The sequence below is a fragment of the Vombatus ursinus genome, unplaced genomic scaffold (assembly GCF_900497805.2).
Source record: "Vombatus ursinus unplaced genomic scaffold, bare-nosed wombat genome assembly UNPS02012758.1, whole genome shotgun sequence".
Classification (NCBI taxonomy): domain Eukaryota; kingdom Metazoa; phylum Chordata; class Mammalia; order Diprotodontia; family Vombatidae; genus Vombatus; species Vombatus ursinus.
In genome coordinates, this window is record NW_020952536.1 from 278390 (window position 1) to 296108 (window position 17719).

The following is a 17719-nucleotide window of genomic DNA, read 5'->3' on the forward strand; positions in this document are numbered from 1 at the left end:
ACTCAAAGCTGAAATACTCTCAGTCCTCACCTCTACCTCCTGGCCTCCCTCATTTATTTAGAGCCCCAGCTGGCATCCCATTTTCTGTAATCAGCCTTTCCCAATCCCCATTAATGTCTTCATTCTGAAATTATTTCCAATTGATCCTGCATATATCAAGTTGATTTCAAGTTGTTTCCCCTACTAGATTGTTAGTTCCTTGAGAACAGGGACTATTTTTGCCTTTCTTTGTATCTCTAGTGCTTAGCATGGTTTCTTTCATATCATAAGTGCTTAATAAATGCTTCTTGACATAGCTTTATCAGAGAAACTTACCACAAAGATTTTTTCCCTAAGTAATTCTCTCTTCCATTTTTAACTGTATTAGATTTATTTACACAAAAAGGTTTTAATTCCATACAATCTTAATCGTATATTTTATCTTCTGTGATTTTTTCCACCCCTTGTTTAGTCATGAATTCTTCCTTTATCCATAGTGCTGAGCAGTCATTTCTTTTTTGCTTTTTTAATTTGCTTGTGGTGTCATCTTTCATGTCTAAGTCTTGTATCCATTTAGAGTTTATCTTGTTACAAGGTATGAGATTTTGGTCTATGCCCAATTTCTGCCAAATGGCCTCTTAGTTTTCTTTGCATTTATTGGACACAATGCTACTGTGTTCATTTACTTTTGGATGCTGTATAACTTATCTGTTCCACTAAATGAACTTTCTGTTTCTTAACCAATACCAAATTACTTTAACAATTATTTAATAGTATAGTTTGAGATCTGATACTGATACACCCTTCCTTTCCACTTTTGTCTATTATTAGCCTTTAAATTTTTTACCTTTTCCTCTTCTAAATAAATTTCATTAGTTTACCTAACACTCATCATCTAAACAGGACATACCCTATTTCCAGTCTGCTTAAACTTTTTGTTTCCTCTACTTCAATGATTTATTTTAAGATGTTTGGCCAGGAGTGAGCCTGTGTTATATTTTAAAATTAAGGTAAACTGAGAGACAATGATCTGAGCATGATCAATTTATTAGTTAGGCTAGCAGTAACCAATACTTTCGGTCACTGGCTCTCTCAATCAACCAAGGAACACTTACTAGGGTTTGTTAGCCTTCATATAGATTGGGGAGGTACAAGAGAACAAGGAGCAGAGTTGGGTAGATGGGGGAAACAATGTAATTGGTTATAGAGTAGACAGCATCATGTGGGTAGGGACAACATGATTGGTTACATCAAAAAGATCGGACTAGCATTTATGTGGAGCTAGTGATGACCCCTCTCTGTCATGCAGGAATGTGTGATTGGTTTATGGGTCCCATCTGCATATTACAGATCTTATTAGTGGACCTGAGTTAGCAGATTCCCTGGCACCTAGAAAGGTTTGTTAGGGAGATAAGGCTTTCTTCAAGGGTCCAAGGTCAGTTCAGGGACAATGTATCTCTCAGAGCTAGCTTCAGGACTTAAAAATAACACCAGATGTCTTTGTATTCTCCCAGAAGCTGAAGATATGATGAATAAAAAGTTTTCCTTTTAACTAACTCAGAGGGAAAACTGAACTCCTATGACTAAGAAATGTTCATTTGTTACCTTAAAGGTTAGAGATAGTGGACCAGACTCCTTGGTGTCTGTCTGTATCCCTCAAGGATAACAGATTTCCTTGAGGCAAGAATAGAATAGTGATTAGCAGGGCAATTGGACCTCTAAATTTGGCTAATAGGCAAAGAGACAAAGAAATATGGTTTGAGCAATCATACAAAATGAAGGATTAGTATAGAATAAGATCAATTACAGAATAGAGTCAATTATAAAATGATACAGAATCAATTTAATTTCTTCACCTGGGCAATACAATAGAGCTAAAATAAGAAAATAAAATAAAAACAAAATGAAATGAAATGAATGAAAACTCCTCTGCATAGAATTTAAAACCTTTTTCAATCTTATCTGTCTAGTCTGCTGGCACATTATGGTCTTAGATACATTCTACAGTACAGTAAAACTGGCCTTCTTGCTGGTCTCCATATATAGCATTCAATTTCCATCCTGTCATCAATATATGGATTCTTCTTCCTCCTCATTTATGTTGCATAGACTCTAACCTTCAAGACTCAAGGCAGGTGTTACCTTCAACAACAGACCTTTTCAGTTCTCCCCAATTATTAGTAATTTCTCCATCAAATCATCTTATATTTATTTTGTACATTTTTATATATGCACATGTTCTCCCCCCAGATAGAATGTCTTTCTTTTTGCTTGTATTTTTATTCCCGGTGCTTAGCACAGTGCTTTGCATATAATAAGTGTGTAATAAATGCTAGTCAACTTGGTAGCTATGGAAGGTATACACTTGCCCCTTATCAATTCATTGAAATGATAGAAGACATCTTCCTGACGGACCATGAAGAATCCTGGTTCTGACTCTTTGCTGATCCATTCACACCCCTACTGAAGAGAAGTGCTTAAGTCTCAGAATTGGAAATGTTTTTGTCAGCTTATGCAATTGTGGATCAGGGATGAGACAGATAGACCAATAGAAAGAAAGACAAAGAAGACAGAGGCAAAGACAGGAGGAAGAAACAGAGAGAAACACAGAAGAGCTAATCATAAAGCTGGGTTCCATGGGTGGAGGATGGGGGGATGGGATGAAGCTCGTATCTACACATCACCTACCCTCCTTAGACCACCGATAGCATCTGAGGAGAAGCTATAGCAGAACCACCTCAATACAATGCCCAACATGCATCTCAGTCACGTGACCAGAAATGTAGTAGCAGCCACGGGTTGTAATTGAGTGGAAGAAAAGGTAGACAGAGACTCCCAGAAGTAAAGAAAAAGTTAGGGACTAGGGAACAACGCAGAGGAGCAAACCAGGGTTTTGTCTCTTATTACTACTCTGAGTTAGAGCAATGCAAGCCTAATGGAAAGAGATTTCCCTCTTGAACAAACCCAGTTTAACTTTCTCCCACTCTAGATGCCTATATCAGCCACCAGTCTTATACTGTTACAGAAATATTTGTATTAACTCCAAATGCAGATGAGTAGCTAGGGACAGAGGTCATCCCTTTGGCTTCTTCACATGCAAGTGAGCTGTTCAAGCCTCAGAATCTTCTTAGTTACAGAACATTTCTTAACATTTCTTCTATATTACTGTGGTGTTTAAAAAGGTTCAAGAAACATAATTTCTGGGCAATTTCATCATTTTATTAATAATGCTAGCATTTTAATAAAAGGATGGTCATTTAGCCATCTCTCTCTTAGACCTAAGACAATCATGGCAGCAGGCTCATGGCTTATATGCCCTTTAGGAAGAGAGAAGTTCCAGAGTGTGGCAATTGGTTAACAATTAGTGAGAGAATGAATATTATAATGAGGGACTGGCCCTGTACTTTGATTGCATCATTTACTTCTAAGTTAGGTCCAGCCATGGGCAATTGATTCAAAGAATTTATGCCCCACCCAAGCCTGAATAGAACACAATGGCCGAAAGTGACCTTTAAGCTGAATTTTGAAGAAATCTAAGTATCCTACAGGGTACAGATGAGGGGAGAGAGAATTCCAGGCATGGGGGACATTCGGTGCAAAGGTACAGTAGTAAGAGACAGATCTTCATGTCAGGAAGCACCAGTAGATCAGTATAGCTAGACCATAGAGTACGTGTAAGGTAGTGATATGTTAGAAGACTGGGAAGGTAGGAAGGGGCCAGATTGGGAGGACGTTTAAAAACAAAACAAAGGAGTTTCTGTTTAATCTTAGAGATAATAGGGAGCCACTGGAGATCATTGAGGGGGGAAGAGGGAGCAATGGTATGCTGGTAAATATTTAACAAGTGACTCTCTGATAGGTACAACTCATTTTTAGGTTTAATCTGCATCATTAACATTTTCTTCATCACCTTCTTAAGTCTAGGCAATCAATGAAACAATAAATCAATCTGAAACAATAAATCAAGCCTTATTTGCTGATTCCAGGGGTATAAACGTTCACACTGAAAATTTAACATAAGTACTGTCAAAAGCTATATGAACTGGCTTCACCACACACCTGGGGGAAGGGGGTGACACAGTTAGACCTGTACTTTAGCAAATCTCTTTGGAAGCTGAGCAAAGTATGGAATGAAAAAAAGAGAGATTTGAAGCAGAGAAAGAATGAGAAGATTGTTGCAGTAGGATAAGATTATGAGAGCCTTCATAGGGATAGTGGCAGTGTCAAAGGAGCACAGGATTGTATAAGAGATGTTACAAAGGTCGATACACTAAGACTTAGCAGCTAATAGATATGGGTGATGAGAGGGAGTGAGGAGTCAAAGATAGCACCTAAGTTACAATCCTGGTTGATTGGGAGGACGGTGGTACCCAAGAATTGGAGAATTGTGGGGAAAGAGCTTAGTTTTGAACATGTGGAGTTTAAGATAATTGGGGAGATATCCAGTTCAAGGTGGCCAATAGGCAGAGATTCAAAACTAAACGTTGGAGAAGAGATTAGGGCTATTTTTGTCAAATGATTAATTTAATCCCTATTTTATTAACCCCCATTTTATTCCAATCAGTATTATTCAGTTTAGTGTAATTCCATAGGGGTAGTGACTGTGCTGTTAATACTTGTTTTTTAATATATGTTTAGTCATGGCTAAGTTCACTTGCTTAACTAGAGGCTAGTTAACCTAACTAGTTAAGCTAGTTAACTTGCTTAGCTATAAGCTAACTAGAGGATCTCCACCCTTTTTAATGTACAGTCATAGTGACTGAGCCCAGGCATGGCCAAGATGACGTAGTGTAGCAGAGGTAACCTAATGATATGGAAAGTCCCCTGGCTTATTTTTGTCCCCCAGTATGCCTCTATTGCCCAACATGGGGAAATGGACATGACCATTTAAGCAATGGTTAACACTTGCCTTGCCCATCCTGTGACCATTACTACTGGCCATAAGCTCATAGGTTGAGCTGTAGTTTCTCCCAGAGGGTCAAGGTATAGGTATATCAACCAATGAGATTGCACATTTCAGTGTGTGTCATCTCTGTATCATCCTACCTAACACTATAAATCAAGGTCCTAAAGAAAGAGAGTATCTCAGATCATGAGGAAGATCTAAGGTCCTATTCATTAAAAGGGACCAGTGATATATGAGGTAAGGTTGTCTATTGAGAGTACAGAAAGAGGGGGAACCATTCGAGAAGGGATAAAGAAAATTTGGAAAACATGTTATGGAGACTGGGATGGCAAATCCAGTGGGAAGGTGTAAAATGATTGACTTGCCACAGTGAGGGCCCAGTTGAGATTCGGGAACATAAATTTGTAATGGACCCAGTTGGCATGGTTTAAGGGTACTGGGAACCCCAAAATGTCAGCGTACACGGCGGCATCTGCCTGGAACAAATTCACACACTCAAACCATCTTCCAGTCCAGTGGCAAAGTTTACTGTAACGCTAATAAAGTAATCTTAACCTGCAAACTAATGAGGATGATACTGATATTTATATACAAAAGGGACAATGACCAATCTGGGTGGGATTAAGGAGTGGTAAATTGTCTGGGGTGGGCCAGGTGTGGCAGTAAAAGGAATGTCAAGTAGGCTAATTAGGTGATCGGGTAAGATTAAGTAGTCTAGGTGGGCCAGGTGTCTTGGGCATGAGGCTCCAGTGGTCTGAGCTGCAGGAATGTATTGGAAAATTCAGGAAGTTCACAGAGATAGTTTTCTTAAAGGGACAAGAGAGTTCTGTTTATACAAAGGTTTGCCAGAGGCACGGTCCTTGGGCAAAGCACCCTGTGCCTACACTGATAGCTTTTATCTGAAGAATTACAGGGTACAGCCTGTATGTGATTGGATTGCTTTCAGAGACATGGTCTTTTCCTTTAGGGGTCCAGGTCCCATCAGTCCATCACAGTCAGTACATTTTTTTTTATTTTTCTCCAGCTTAATTCAGTAGCACATGAGTAGGAAGGTAGGCAATTAATGGAAGCAGTAATCCAAGGCTAAGGATTGACAGAGAAATATCAGTAATAGAATAAGGGAGAAAGGGGACTCAAGAGAAGAAGATAGTGTGGAATCATACTTGTTCACCAAAAAGTCAAGGTGGGGAAGGGGTGAGAGGATATTCAGTGGACTGTGAGGCATGGGATTTGAGGGCATGGTGAGGACAAAGTCAAGATTAGGAGAAGCCAGAAGCAAGGAGGGGGAGGTGGGATGACGGTGAATTGTGGTCTGATAAGGGAATTTCAAAGTTCAGAAACATGGAAGTGAAGCACTTGTGAGGGATCTAACCATCTCAGTGAGTAGTTGAACTGTTCAAAAGAAATAAGATAATAAACTGAAAGTTTAGAGTGATTGAGGAAATATCAATCCATATGCCAAAGATCCCAAGGGAAGGAACTGGAAAGGAGAGAAAGTCTGTGAGCCAAGAATTGAACTCATTGGGAAAAGAAGAGTGTCCTGAAGATCAGGAGATAATAACTTCCAGAATCTTCATTGAATAGTAATTATGGATTGTGAGCCTCAAACAAAGAGAGGTTCCTGAGAGATGTGCCTAGAAGTGTCCAAGGAGCATTCCAAGTCCTCCACCATGACCAGTTCTGGAAAGGATGACCAGGGAAGCTGTGTCCTAAGGACAGGGCTGGGTTTTAATGAGTGTAGGAAGATGGACAGATGGGGCAGCTAGGTGGTGCAGTGGATAGAGCTCCTGCCTTGGAGTCAGGAGCAGCTAGGTTTGAATCTGGCTTCAGACACATAATACTTACTAGCTGTGTGACCCTGGGCAAGTCACTTAACACCATTGCCTAACCCCCCCCCCCACAAGAAAAAAAGATGGACAGAACAGAAAAGGCAAAGGTTTAAATGAAAACAAGATTTTTACCTATGGACCAAGCATTCCAAAGAGCAACATGGAAGGAGTGGGTAACTAGAGTTGGATGTTTGGGGTGGGGCTGGATTAAGCCAGATGGGAATAAGGGAGCAGGACAGGGAAGCAGGTTTAAATAATGACTAGTGGGATTTGTGATGTGGAGGGTATGATAGGACAGAAGTCTACAAATCACTGAGCAAGGAGTTCAGGTGGGTTTTTTAGCATCCCTGGGAGTTGTGCCATGTTGTTGACATCAGAGTATACCTGTAAATGCCCAAAGTAGATGGGGGAAGAGGTAAATCCTGGGGCACAGGCCCAAGCAATCAGGCTGGTAGAGGGAATGCAATGAAATGGCAATTTCTTCCTTCTCCCAGCAGGCCTAGGAAGATGACTGGCAGAGAGAGCTCAATAAAATGGTATTTCTCTTCTTCCTTCAGCAGTTCCAGCAAGGCAACTGCTGGAGGGAGGCCCATAGAATGACGCGCAGTCAAACCCATTCTAACAACAGTTGACCAGGAGCCAAGTGACCTGCTTTTTCCAGGCCAACAGGAATCAATCCTAATGAGGATCCAGTTCGGCTGCTAAGTGACCTTCTTGATCCGGCCTGGCAGCAAAATGATCCATTCTGCTGAGATGCCACAGGCACCTGAAAGGAGCCACCCCAGCTAAGCAGTGAAGCAACTGATGCCATGCCCCACAATGAAGTTTGAGAAGGCCCTCTATAAAAAGAAAAAACAGGAGGCTCTTCATTGCCATGGCCCCATGCACCCTGTACACATGCACTTCCCTACCAGCATGCTGTATGTCTGTTCCCACTTTTCCCTTTCTTGATTTTGGGTGTCTGCGGTAAATTATGCCCAAGTTTTTATGTAAATGGTACTTTATTTTTTCCAGTTACATGTAAAGATAGTTTTCAACATTCATTTTTATAGGATTTTGAGTTCCAAATTTTTCTCCCTCCCTCCTCTGCCTTCCCTGCCCCCTTCCAAAGATGGCAAGCAATCTGATATAGGTTATACATGTTATGCCCAAGGTTTGGGGAAGAAATTGTAACTACTATTATTCCTATGTCATTTGAATAAACACCTTTGCTAAAGAACTGAGTCTACAGACTGATTGTAAAGAGCACACCAGTGGGGGCTTCTGAGCTATGGTGTCAAGAGGATGGCCAGTTACAGGGTTCCTCCTAGAACACTGAAAGTAGTAGTAGCTGCCCATCCTGGGCATCCAAACTGATTAGTGTTACTGTGGATTTGGGGAGTGAACCCAGAGGGTGATGTTACACTTATGTGTATGTGTTATCACACTTGATTTAAGGGAAGGTCCTTGAGAGAAGAGACTGTTTCATGTCTGTCTTGGTATCCCTGGCACCAATCGCATTTCTTAGGATGCAGTATGTGCTTAATAAACAAATGCTTGCTGCTTGTTGACTGACTGATTAATGTTAGGAAAAACAAACAGTCACCTAAAAGTGGAATTCACCACCTTGGAAAGAAAGGAGTTGTTTCCAGTCTCTCTGGATGTGTTCAGCCAAAATCTGCATTAATATTTCGGGGCAATATTTTGGAAGGGATTCCTATTCAGTTTGGCAGTTTGGATGGGATGGCCTCTGAAGTCTCTCCCAACGTATGTGTAATTTTGTGAAATTGATGTGATGTACTAAGTGGTCTCTAAGGGCCCTCCCAGCTCTACAATTGTACAGAAGGAACCTCCCAAATCTGACATAACTCTGTTCTAATATTCTATGTTCTAAGGTCCCTCCTCATTCCAACATTTTGGATTCTCAGGAGCGTCCCAGATGTGAATTCTATAACTTAAGGTACTTCTCATCTTTCAGGCTCTATGTTCTAAATGTAAAGGTGGAGATCCACTTAAAAGTAATGACTATTGTCAGGAAATAACTCTTCTTGACTGAATCAACCAGAATTAGGTCTGACCAAAGACTGGATATTTCTTTGAACCATTCACAGACATTTCAACTAAGAGTGACAGGAAGCCCCTTCTGATTATGATAAGAGACTTGGTATGGCCTCTGAGTCTTGCATAAGAACAGCAAACTAGTTTGGGACCTGAGAGATTTAAAAGCCTGATGTCAGACAGGAAAGTGTTTCAGCTAAACCCTTTATAAGGAATTGCTTGGGAAGGAAAGCAACTTTGCTCCCTCAGCCTTGCCCTTCCTTGCCTGGAGGAAGACTCCATGAGCTTCAACAGGTCTAGAGGATTTTGAACTTCCTCTCTTCCTATTGCCATCTCAACAGCATCCAAAGAACAGGGAGTTCAGCGTGTACCTTGGAAGCTAAGAGAGACTGGATGAAGATTCAAAGTTCTATAAGGACCCCTGCAGGAAAAATATGCCATGGTTAAGTGGACCATCTAAAGAATTCCAGAAAAACCATTTCTAGCAGCTGTAAGTTACCTCTTTGACCAATAAGTTTGAGTCTCTTCTCCCATGTACATTGTACATACCTATGAGAGTATGTAGTAGACATTTTGAGAAGAATGCTGAGTACAAAATGTTTTAACTCTACCAATTTAGTAGATGCCCTTTTCTAATTAAGCTTATTAAGTCTAACTGACAACTTGATAACAACATATGATCATGACAGAAAGCATTCTTGTGAGGAGTTATGATCTATAACAGTAGAAAACAACTCCCTAGGGCAATACCCCCAAGGAGCTCAAAGAAAGAGGAAAAAGATTCATATGTGGAAAAATATTTATGAAAGTTCTTTTTATGGGGGCAAAGAATTGGAAACTGAAGGGATACCCATCAATTGGAAAATGATTGAACAAGCTGTGGTATATGAATGTGATGAAATACAGTTACTTTAAAAACTAATGAAGAGGATGGTTTTAGAGAAGCCTGGGGAAGATTTATATGAATTGTTGCAAAGTTGAGTGAGTGGGACCAAAACCATCTACACAGTATCAGCAATTTTGTAATGTGATCAACCATAAAAGACTTAGTAACTCTGATCCACACCATGGCCCAAAGAACTCATGATGAAATATGCTACCCACCTCCAGAAAGAGAGCTAGTGGACTCAGTGCAGACTAAAGCAGGTTTTTTTTTTCTATTTCTTTCTTTTTCTTGAAACATGGCTGATGAGGAAATTTGTTTTGCATGACTATGCTTATTTATAATAGATTTTATTTTTCTTACCTTCTTATTGGGCAGGGGAGGTAGTCCACTTTGCAGCTGTTCCCCTGCCTTGGTTTCAACTCCACAGAACAATATGCCCTTCCCAAGATTAGCTCATTACTTCTAAACTCACCACAATGCTGTTGACTCAAGCTTTGATTGACACCACCTCCCTTAGCCTCCTCTCCCCTCTGATTGGAAGGCTGGAGGGCAGAATACCAAATTTCTCCAAATGCCTTCCTTTGTAGAGGGCAGAAATTGGACTCAACTCACTCCACTTTGCATCTGATGCCCTACTTGGTTTCAACTCCACAGGACAAGATACTCCCTGGTGTCCCATCCTCATCTTCCCTCCACCCTCTTTCCTGCCTCCTTTTGTACATTATCTCCCCCTTCAGTTTGTAAGATCCTTGAGTATAGAGGACTGTTTTTCTTTTTGTTGATCAGATCCCCAGCACTTAGGACAGTTCCTGGCACATAGTGAGCACTTAATAAATGTTTATTGGATTAGAGGGAGAGAATGTGGACTGAAAAAATAATAAACAGTCTCTATGTTTTGAGTAAAGACGGAAGGAAGGAGAGAGAAAAGAAGAAATGGGGAAAGAAAGAAGGAAAAGAAGGAATGAAAGAGGAAAGGAAGAAAGAAGGAAAGAAAGGAAAAAAGAGAAAGGAAGAAAAAACAGAAAGGAAGGAAGTGGGAAAGGAAGAAAGAAAAAGAAAGAAGGAAGGAAAGAAATAGGGAAAGAAGGAAAAGAAAACAACTCCAATCCATCAGGGATATGAGGAAATGGAGTAGCCAGGCTCTGGGGACCCAACTCAGTGCAAGTGGGAATTGGGATGGTAGTGCCAGAAAACATGTTATACAAGGGACCCCCTTCCCCCAACACTGAGATTCTATGCTCTATGACCCTGACTCAGATAACAAGGGTTTTGTCCTCTGGACAAATGCCCTAGTGAGAACAGGACATGACTTCTTGTAAAATGCCTTCTCTGCAGCCTACTCCTTTGCTTCCTGGGGCTAGGCTGTCCAAAAGGAAAGGAGACTTTGTTGTCAGGTTATCTCAATGTCATTGGGCAGATCAGAGAAGGATCTGAGGAGTGGGTTTCCAGACAGAGTGAGCTCCTTCCAGGAATAGAATTAGATTGTATCTTCTTCATTTGACTTCCCACCCCATGAGTCCCAGATGCCACCTCATTGAAACAATCTCTGAGCACTGGTCCTGGGCATCTCAGTTCTCTGGGTTCTGGCTCTCCAGGTTGTTTCAAGGACTGATTCTTCTGAAGTTAAGGGATGCATAGTGAATCTCCTTTGAGGGTTCCGAAGTGGCTGGGCTAGGCAGAGGCAACCTGGGACCCCTGTGTTGATCCTATAGGAGTGAAAGGAAAAGAATCTGGCATCAGCCCAGGATACTGAGGATCCCGGCCTGACTCTGGGGAACCAATCATGGTTTGAGAAGAAGGCTATCTTGGTTTTTGGTCAGGAGCCTTTCTCTTAGGAATGGTTAGTGCTATTTGCTTATGCATATGGCCTACCAGCCAAATTGTGATCTTTTCAAGGTGGGGGTGGGGCACAGAATGAGATACAAAGAGGGGGAAGCCATAAGCTGGTGGTCAGAAACTATGGTTTTGAGTCTAACCTTTTCCTATTACTTCATGGGTGAACTTTGAGGAGGCCGCCACTGGGGCTTCAGTTTCCCCCTCCTAATGTAATAGCTGGTGTATATAGTCCTTTAAATTCTACCAAGTGATTTGCAGATCTCATTTCATTGGACTCCCAAAATAACCCTGTGAAGCAGGTGTTAGGGATATTATTATCCCATTTTAAATATAGGGACAATGAGGCTAAGAGACATGAAGTGATTTGCCCAGGGTAAATCCCACTAAGTGTTAGAAGTTGGCTCTGAACCCTCTCCATGACTCCACAACCAGTCTACTCTGCCAAGTTATAGTATGTCTGATATAACTGTGTAACCTTAGGTAAGTCTCTTCTCCTTTCTGGGAAACCTCTAAGCTCCTTGGGTAAGTTCCTTCTTTCTGTTGGGGCTCAGTTTTCACCTATATAAAATAAGCAAGGTTGCACTAGATCAGCTCTAAGGCTTTACCAGTAACTTTCTGTGTAACCTTGGGAGAGTCTCTTTTCCTTTCTGAGCCTCAGCTTTTCCTCTCTGTAAGATTCCTTCCAACTCTAAAGTCTATGAAAAGTGAGCGACCTTGGGGGAGTCACTTTCCCTCCCTCTCTGGGCCTCAGTTTCACTCTATAAAATTGAAGTGAAATCAGTCATGGTGGTGTCTTAGGTCCTTTTCTTCCATGATCGGTAGGCACAGTGATGCCTTGGAAAGAATACTAGATGTAGAATCAAAGGACATGTAATTGAATTACACTGCCCCAGTCGAGAAGTGACCTCATCGAAATACTTCCTCTTTCCAGGATTTAGTTTCATTATCTGTAAAACTGGGGCTTGGGTGAATTTATTTCTGGGGTTCCTTCTACCCTTAAAGCTCTGATCTCATGAACCCTGTTTATATAAATGAATGGCCTGAAGGCAAGAGGGCACCAAATGAGGAGTGCCTTGATTCAGAGCCTTGAAAATGGAGAGAATTATGGATAGAAGGGATTGACCAGGGCCAAGGAGCAAAGACTCTCAGGGACAAGAGGGATCAGCGACTCCCAGCTCCCCATGGTGCCACTGAGAAAATTGAAACCGAGAAAGGAAAAGGAACTAGCATCCACTTCCTTATCTCCCCCCTCTTGGAGCCTTTCATCACTCTGCCTTCTGACCTTATTACTCAATTGAAATTTCTCTCTCCAAAGTTACCAACTTATCACACAATAGAATAGCCTCTTCTCTATGCTCATCTTCCTTGACATCTCTGTAGCTTTTGATGCTGCTAACCCCCTTCTTCTAGATATTCTCTCCTCTCTGGGTTTTTTGTCACTGCCCCCTCTGGGTTCAACAATCTATCTGATTATGCCTCCTCCATCTCCTTGGCTGATTTGTTATTCATGTCATACCCCCTAACTGTGGGTGTCCTCCAAGATTCTGCTCTGGTCCTTCTCTTTTTTCTCTACAGTCTCTCATTTCATGATTTCATCAGGTCCCATGTGTTGGATTACCATCTCTAACCAGATGACTTCTAGAGCTATATAGGGTGTCCCAAAAGTTTTAGTGCAGTTTGAATTTTTTTTATATATACCTTTAAACTGCACTAAGACTCCTGAGACATCTTGTATATTCAGCCCAACATGCTCTGCTAAGCTAGTCCTACATCACCAATTTGCTATTAGACTTTTCCAACTGGATGTCCTGTATCCATCGCAAACTCTGCTTATCCAAAACAAAACTCATTATCTACCAGACCCCCAATCCTCTCTCCCTTGACCTTCTCCATCACTGCCAAGGGCACCACCACCCTCTTGGAATCTCTAGTTTCTTCAAAACCCAAATCAAGTGCCCTCTTCTCCATAAAACCTTTCCTGGTGCCTCAACCACCAGTGCCCACCCTACAATAACCTCCTTGTACTTGTTACGTATGTTTTCAATAAATACTTATATGCATGCATTTTTGTCTCCCTGTAGGGAGGGGACAGGGCTCTTTTGCTTTTGTCTTTCTGTCCCCACTGCTTAATATAATGACTGAAACATCATAAGAGCTTAACGAATTCACTGATCTCCTCAAACCCCCTGCCTCTACAGCCCCCTTCTTCCTATGACTGGAGAAGATGGAGGGTGACCTTGGAGAATTCCTCACAGATCCTCCACTTAAGCAGGGCACCCAGGACAGCCATTTCATCATTTCTCACCTGAATGCTCTCCTGGACTTCCTTGTGGTGTCCAGAAACTCATTGTCCTGCAAGATTACATCAATTCTCAACCAGTACATCCTCAGTAAGTCCCTTGGGCCCAGCTCTTCCTCTGATGGGAGAGTGGAGGGTGGACGTTGGGGAACTCCTATAAGATCCCCCACTTAAGGAGGGAAGAGCTATTGCCCACCTGGCTGCAGGACTTCCTCATACCCCACATTGGGTATCTGTCTCCACCACTTTTCAGTTTCTTTTCATGCATCGTCTCCCACATTTGAGCATAAGCTCTCAAAGGCAAGGATTGTCTTTTGCCTTACATGTATCCTGAGTTTAGCATGGTGGTTGGCACATAGCAGGTATTTAATAAGTGTTTATTGACTGTGATTGATTGACTGGCTGACAATGTCTCAGATGTTGGTGCAAACTCCTCTATTTCTCATTTAAAAGCCCTTCACAGTCTAGCTACAAACTTTATTTGAAGACTAATTAAAATGTTCCTCCCTCAGGCACTTGTGGTTCTAAGCAAAAGGACCTACATGTTATTCTCAGTTCACAACATTTCATGTCCAGCCTTTGTACCTTTGCAGAAGCAGTGCACATGCCTGAAATGTATTCACTCTGGTTACTCACCTCTGCCTTTTGGAACTTCCTATTTTATTTTATGGGCAGTTAGGTGGCACAGTGGATAAAGCACTGGGCTGGGAATTAAGGGTTCAAATATGGCCTGAGACACTGAATAGCTGTATGACCCTAGGCAAGTCACTTAACCCTATTTGCCTCAGTTTCCTCATCAGTAAGATGAGCTGGAGAAGGAAATTGTGGACCACTCCTAGTTTCTTTGCCAAGAAAACCCCAAATGGGGTCATGAAGAGTTGGACAGATCTGAAATGACTGAACAATAACAACAGAACGCTCAGGCCGCACAGCCAATAGAAGTCACAAGCAATGCTTAAAACCAAGTATCCTTGATCCCATCACCAGTTTTCTAGAGTACACCATGCTTCCTCAGACCTTGCACATAGAAGACTTTTTTTAAAAATCATACTTGAATTGAAGCTGGCCCAAGTCCTTCATTTCAAAAATTAGGAAACTGAGGCTGAAAGGGGAAAGACCATGTCTGAGATCCACTGAATATCCTACTCCAAATGTGGCCTGACAACAGCAAAGACCAACCCTTCTTCATGGCTGATCAGTGGCAGAAACCATTTTTTAATCTTCTCTAACTCCCCTAGTTTTGGAAGGTGAGAATGGTGTTTCAGGACCATGGTCAAGTCACTCACCAAAGGGACCCCTTCAGAGACCTGATGGATATTATCCACTTCCTTGCTGTCCTGGGGGTCTGAGTCCTCTACCTGCCTCTTCCTCAGGAATTTCACACTGAAAAAATGAGCCCAACATCATGACATGACCCCTAATCCCACCACTGAGGTAGTCCTTTTCCTCCCACTCCCAATCCCAGCTTCAATGCCAGTCACCTCACTCACAGTGCCAGAATGAGACATAGGGCAAAAAGGGCTATGATTCCAGCTCCCAAAAAGATCCCTTTAGAGAATGTGAGGAGACCATTTCTATCTGTAAAAAAAGGATTAGATATGTAAGGCTCTCCAAGAGACATGTGATTTGGGCAGCTAGGGGGCACAGTAGATAGAGTGCCAGCCCTGGAATCAGGAGGACCAGAGTTCAAATCCAGTCTTGGACATCAGCTTTGCCCTCTGTAAAAATGCCAGGTGCTGCTTTGCCCTATTAAGGAACTAAGCTTTCCAGGGGTGTCTGTTGCTCTATTTGCCATTCCCCTCCTCCATCCACAAAGTACACATGTTTTCAGATCCAAGTATCCTGGCCCCCAATACTCACAGGTAACACTGAGATGAACAGTTCTTTCTGTGCTTACTTGGGCCCCAGGGAGGGTCACTTGACAGGTAAGATTAGAGCCATGGTGCTGGAGACTTGGGGTAAGGGTCAGCTCAGAGAAATAGGTTGTTTCTCTGCTGACTTTCTGGGAAGAGAGGATAGCCCCTGTCCAAGAGAAAATAGGGGGCGTCCCACACACAAAGTCTGAGGGAACAACACAAATCACTTTCACCAGCTGTCCAGGGTCCAAGGTCCTTGGAATGTAGATGTCTGGCTTCTGTGTCAGAGCTGGGGGAAAGAAAGTGAAGCAGACCTCAGATAAGGGACCTCCAACCTTAACCGGTAACCTCAAGACCATCCCTGATATATCTCTAGGTTCCCCTGACAATGGGACGTCCCTTCTAAGATTGCAGCTCTGTCCTTCCTGCATCACCCCAGGGCCTGAGCTACTCGCTGATGCCTAGAAGCCGCTGTTTCAGCAAATAGGAGCCCACAATATGGTCTCCACCATGATGACTTTCATGCTGTCCTCTATAACGTAGATATCCATCCCTCTTCCAATATCTCTGGCTCTATCTCTGACTCACAGGATAGCCCAGGTCATTGCCAATTCCTGACTCAAACTTGACTCATGCCCTGTTTCTCCAAAGAGAGGAGCCCCCAGTGAATCCCGCTTCCAGGACTTACGGCCTCTATACTCTCCCCTGGCCACTGGCATTGACTGGAGTAATACTTGTTCCCATGGCCCACCCTCCCCTTGAGACACGGAGCATGAGAGACCCCACTTCCCAGTGATTCTTTGGATGCTCCCTCTATCCCACAGCCTAGATCAATTCCCTGTCACTAAAGTCCTTACCTTTCACACTCACATTAACCATATAACTTAGGTAATTGAATTTCAAACTCTGTCCTCTGTGTATCCGGAAGAAGTACTGCCCACTGTCCCTTTTCTGGACATCCACAATGCTCAGGGAGCAGTTGTTCTTCTTAGGGTCCCCAACAAGATGGAATCGCCCCCTGGCCTCCTCCTGCTCATCCTGGTTTGGGTCATTTGTTACCACTGGTTTGTCTTTTTTAGTGTTGGCTCCCTTCTTGAACCAGGACCCAAAAGCCTGGGAGTCATGGATCATGTGATATGAAGGGTAGGAGAAAGCACAGGGGACCCGGATGCACAGTCCCTCTTGTACTGTCACTGATGCTGGGACCTCTAGCTTATACTCTGGGTACTGGGACAGGGACCCTGTGGGCAGAAAGATACTCAGGCAACATTAATCATGAAACTTCAGATAATAAAACCGCTGTTCTTACAACAGGAAGAGATCTCAGAACAGAGGATATCAGAACACAGAACATGGAAAGAAGCATGTGAGAGTCAGAAGCAACCATAGAACAGAGATTACTCAAAAGGGAAGAGAACTCAAAACATTAACCTTCAAAGCAGGTAAGGATGTTAAAGATCATCTATTTCAATTACTTTAAGTACTGATGAGGAAACTGAGAACCAAAGAGAGTTTGCTGACTTGGCCAAAGGGCTCACAACCAGAAGCAGAGACAGGAGTACAGCTAAGGCCTTCTGGCTCCAAAACTTTTGGTCTTTCCACTGTCCCACACCCCCCCCCAGACTCTTAGAGGGCTACCTTGACCATCCCAACACCAGCCCTAACCCTACTCACCCCCCAAGATCTGGAATGTCAAGAGCAGCAGCAGCAACATCTCTGATCCAGTAGAGGGATATGCTCTGGCTAGAAATGCTAAATGTTACATCATTCCCCAGAGTCTCCATAACCAATCAGCAACCAAGATTAAGAGCAAAGGGGAAACTGGGAGGAGGAAATGCAGACTTCCTCATAGCTCTGGAGAATGGTGAAAAAAATTAGTTTTGGGCTTGGAACACTTAACAGGGACATTCAAAGCCTTCTAGTATGTATCCCCACGCCACCTGTGCCCCAGATCTCCCAAGAGTCTGAATCCTCCAACTGAGCCAGGTAGGATTTACATTATCCAATATAAGGTCAAGGGAGAGTTTGATCAAGCTATTGTTCTGTATGTATGGGAAGGGTGGAGAAGCATAGGAGGGAGAAGACTCCCAA

General features: G+C 42.6%; 1 protein-coding gene across 1 annotated transcript; it reads right to left on the reverse strand.

Annotated features, from left to right (window-relative positions):
* Window positions 1-10692: 10692 nt before the first annotated feature.
* LOC114040197 (myeloid cell surface antigen CD33-like) lies at window positions 10693-17396 on the reverse strand. The gene is given in 6 exon segments (XM_027858213.1): window positions 10693-11343; window positions 15059-15155; window positions 15263-15350; window positions 15633-15917; window positions 16486-16869; window positions 17303-17396. Coding segments are annotated over 6 exon segments (1053 nt in total). The 3' UTR covers window positions 10693-11238.
* Window positions 17397-17719: the final 323 nt, after the last annotated feature.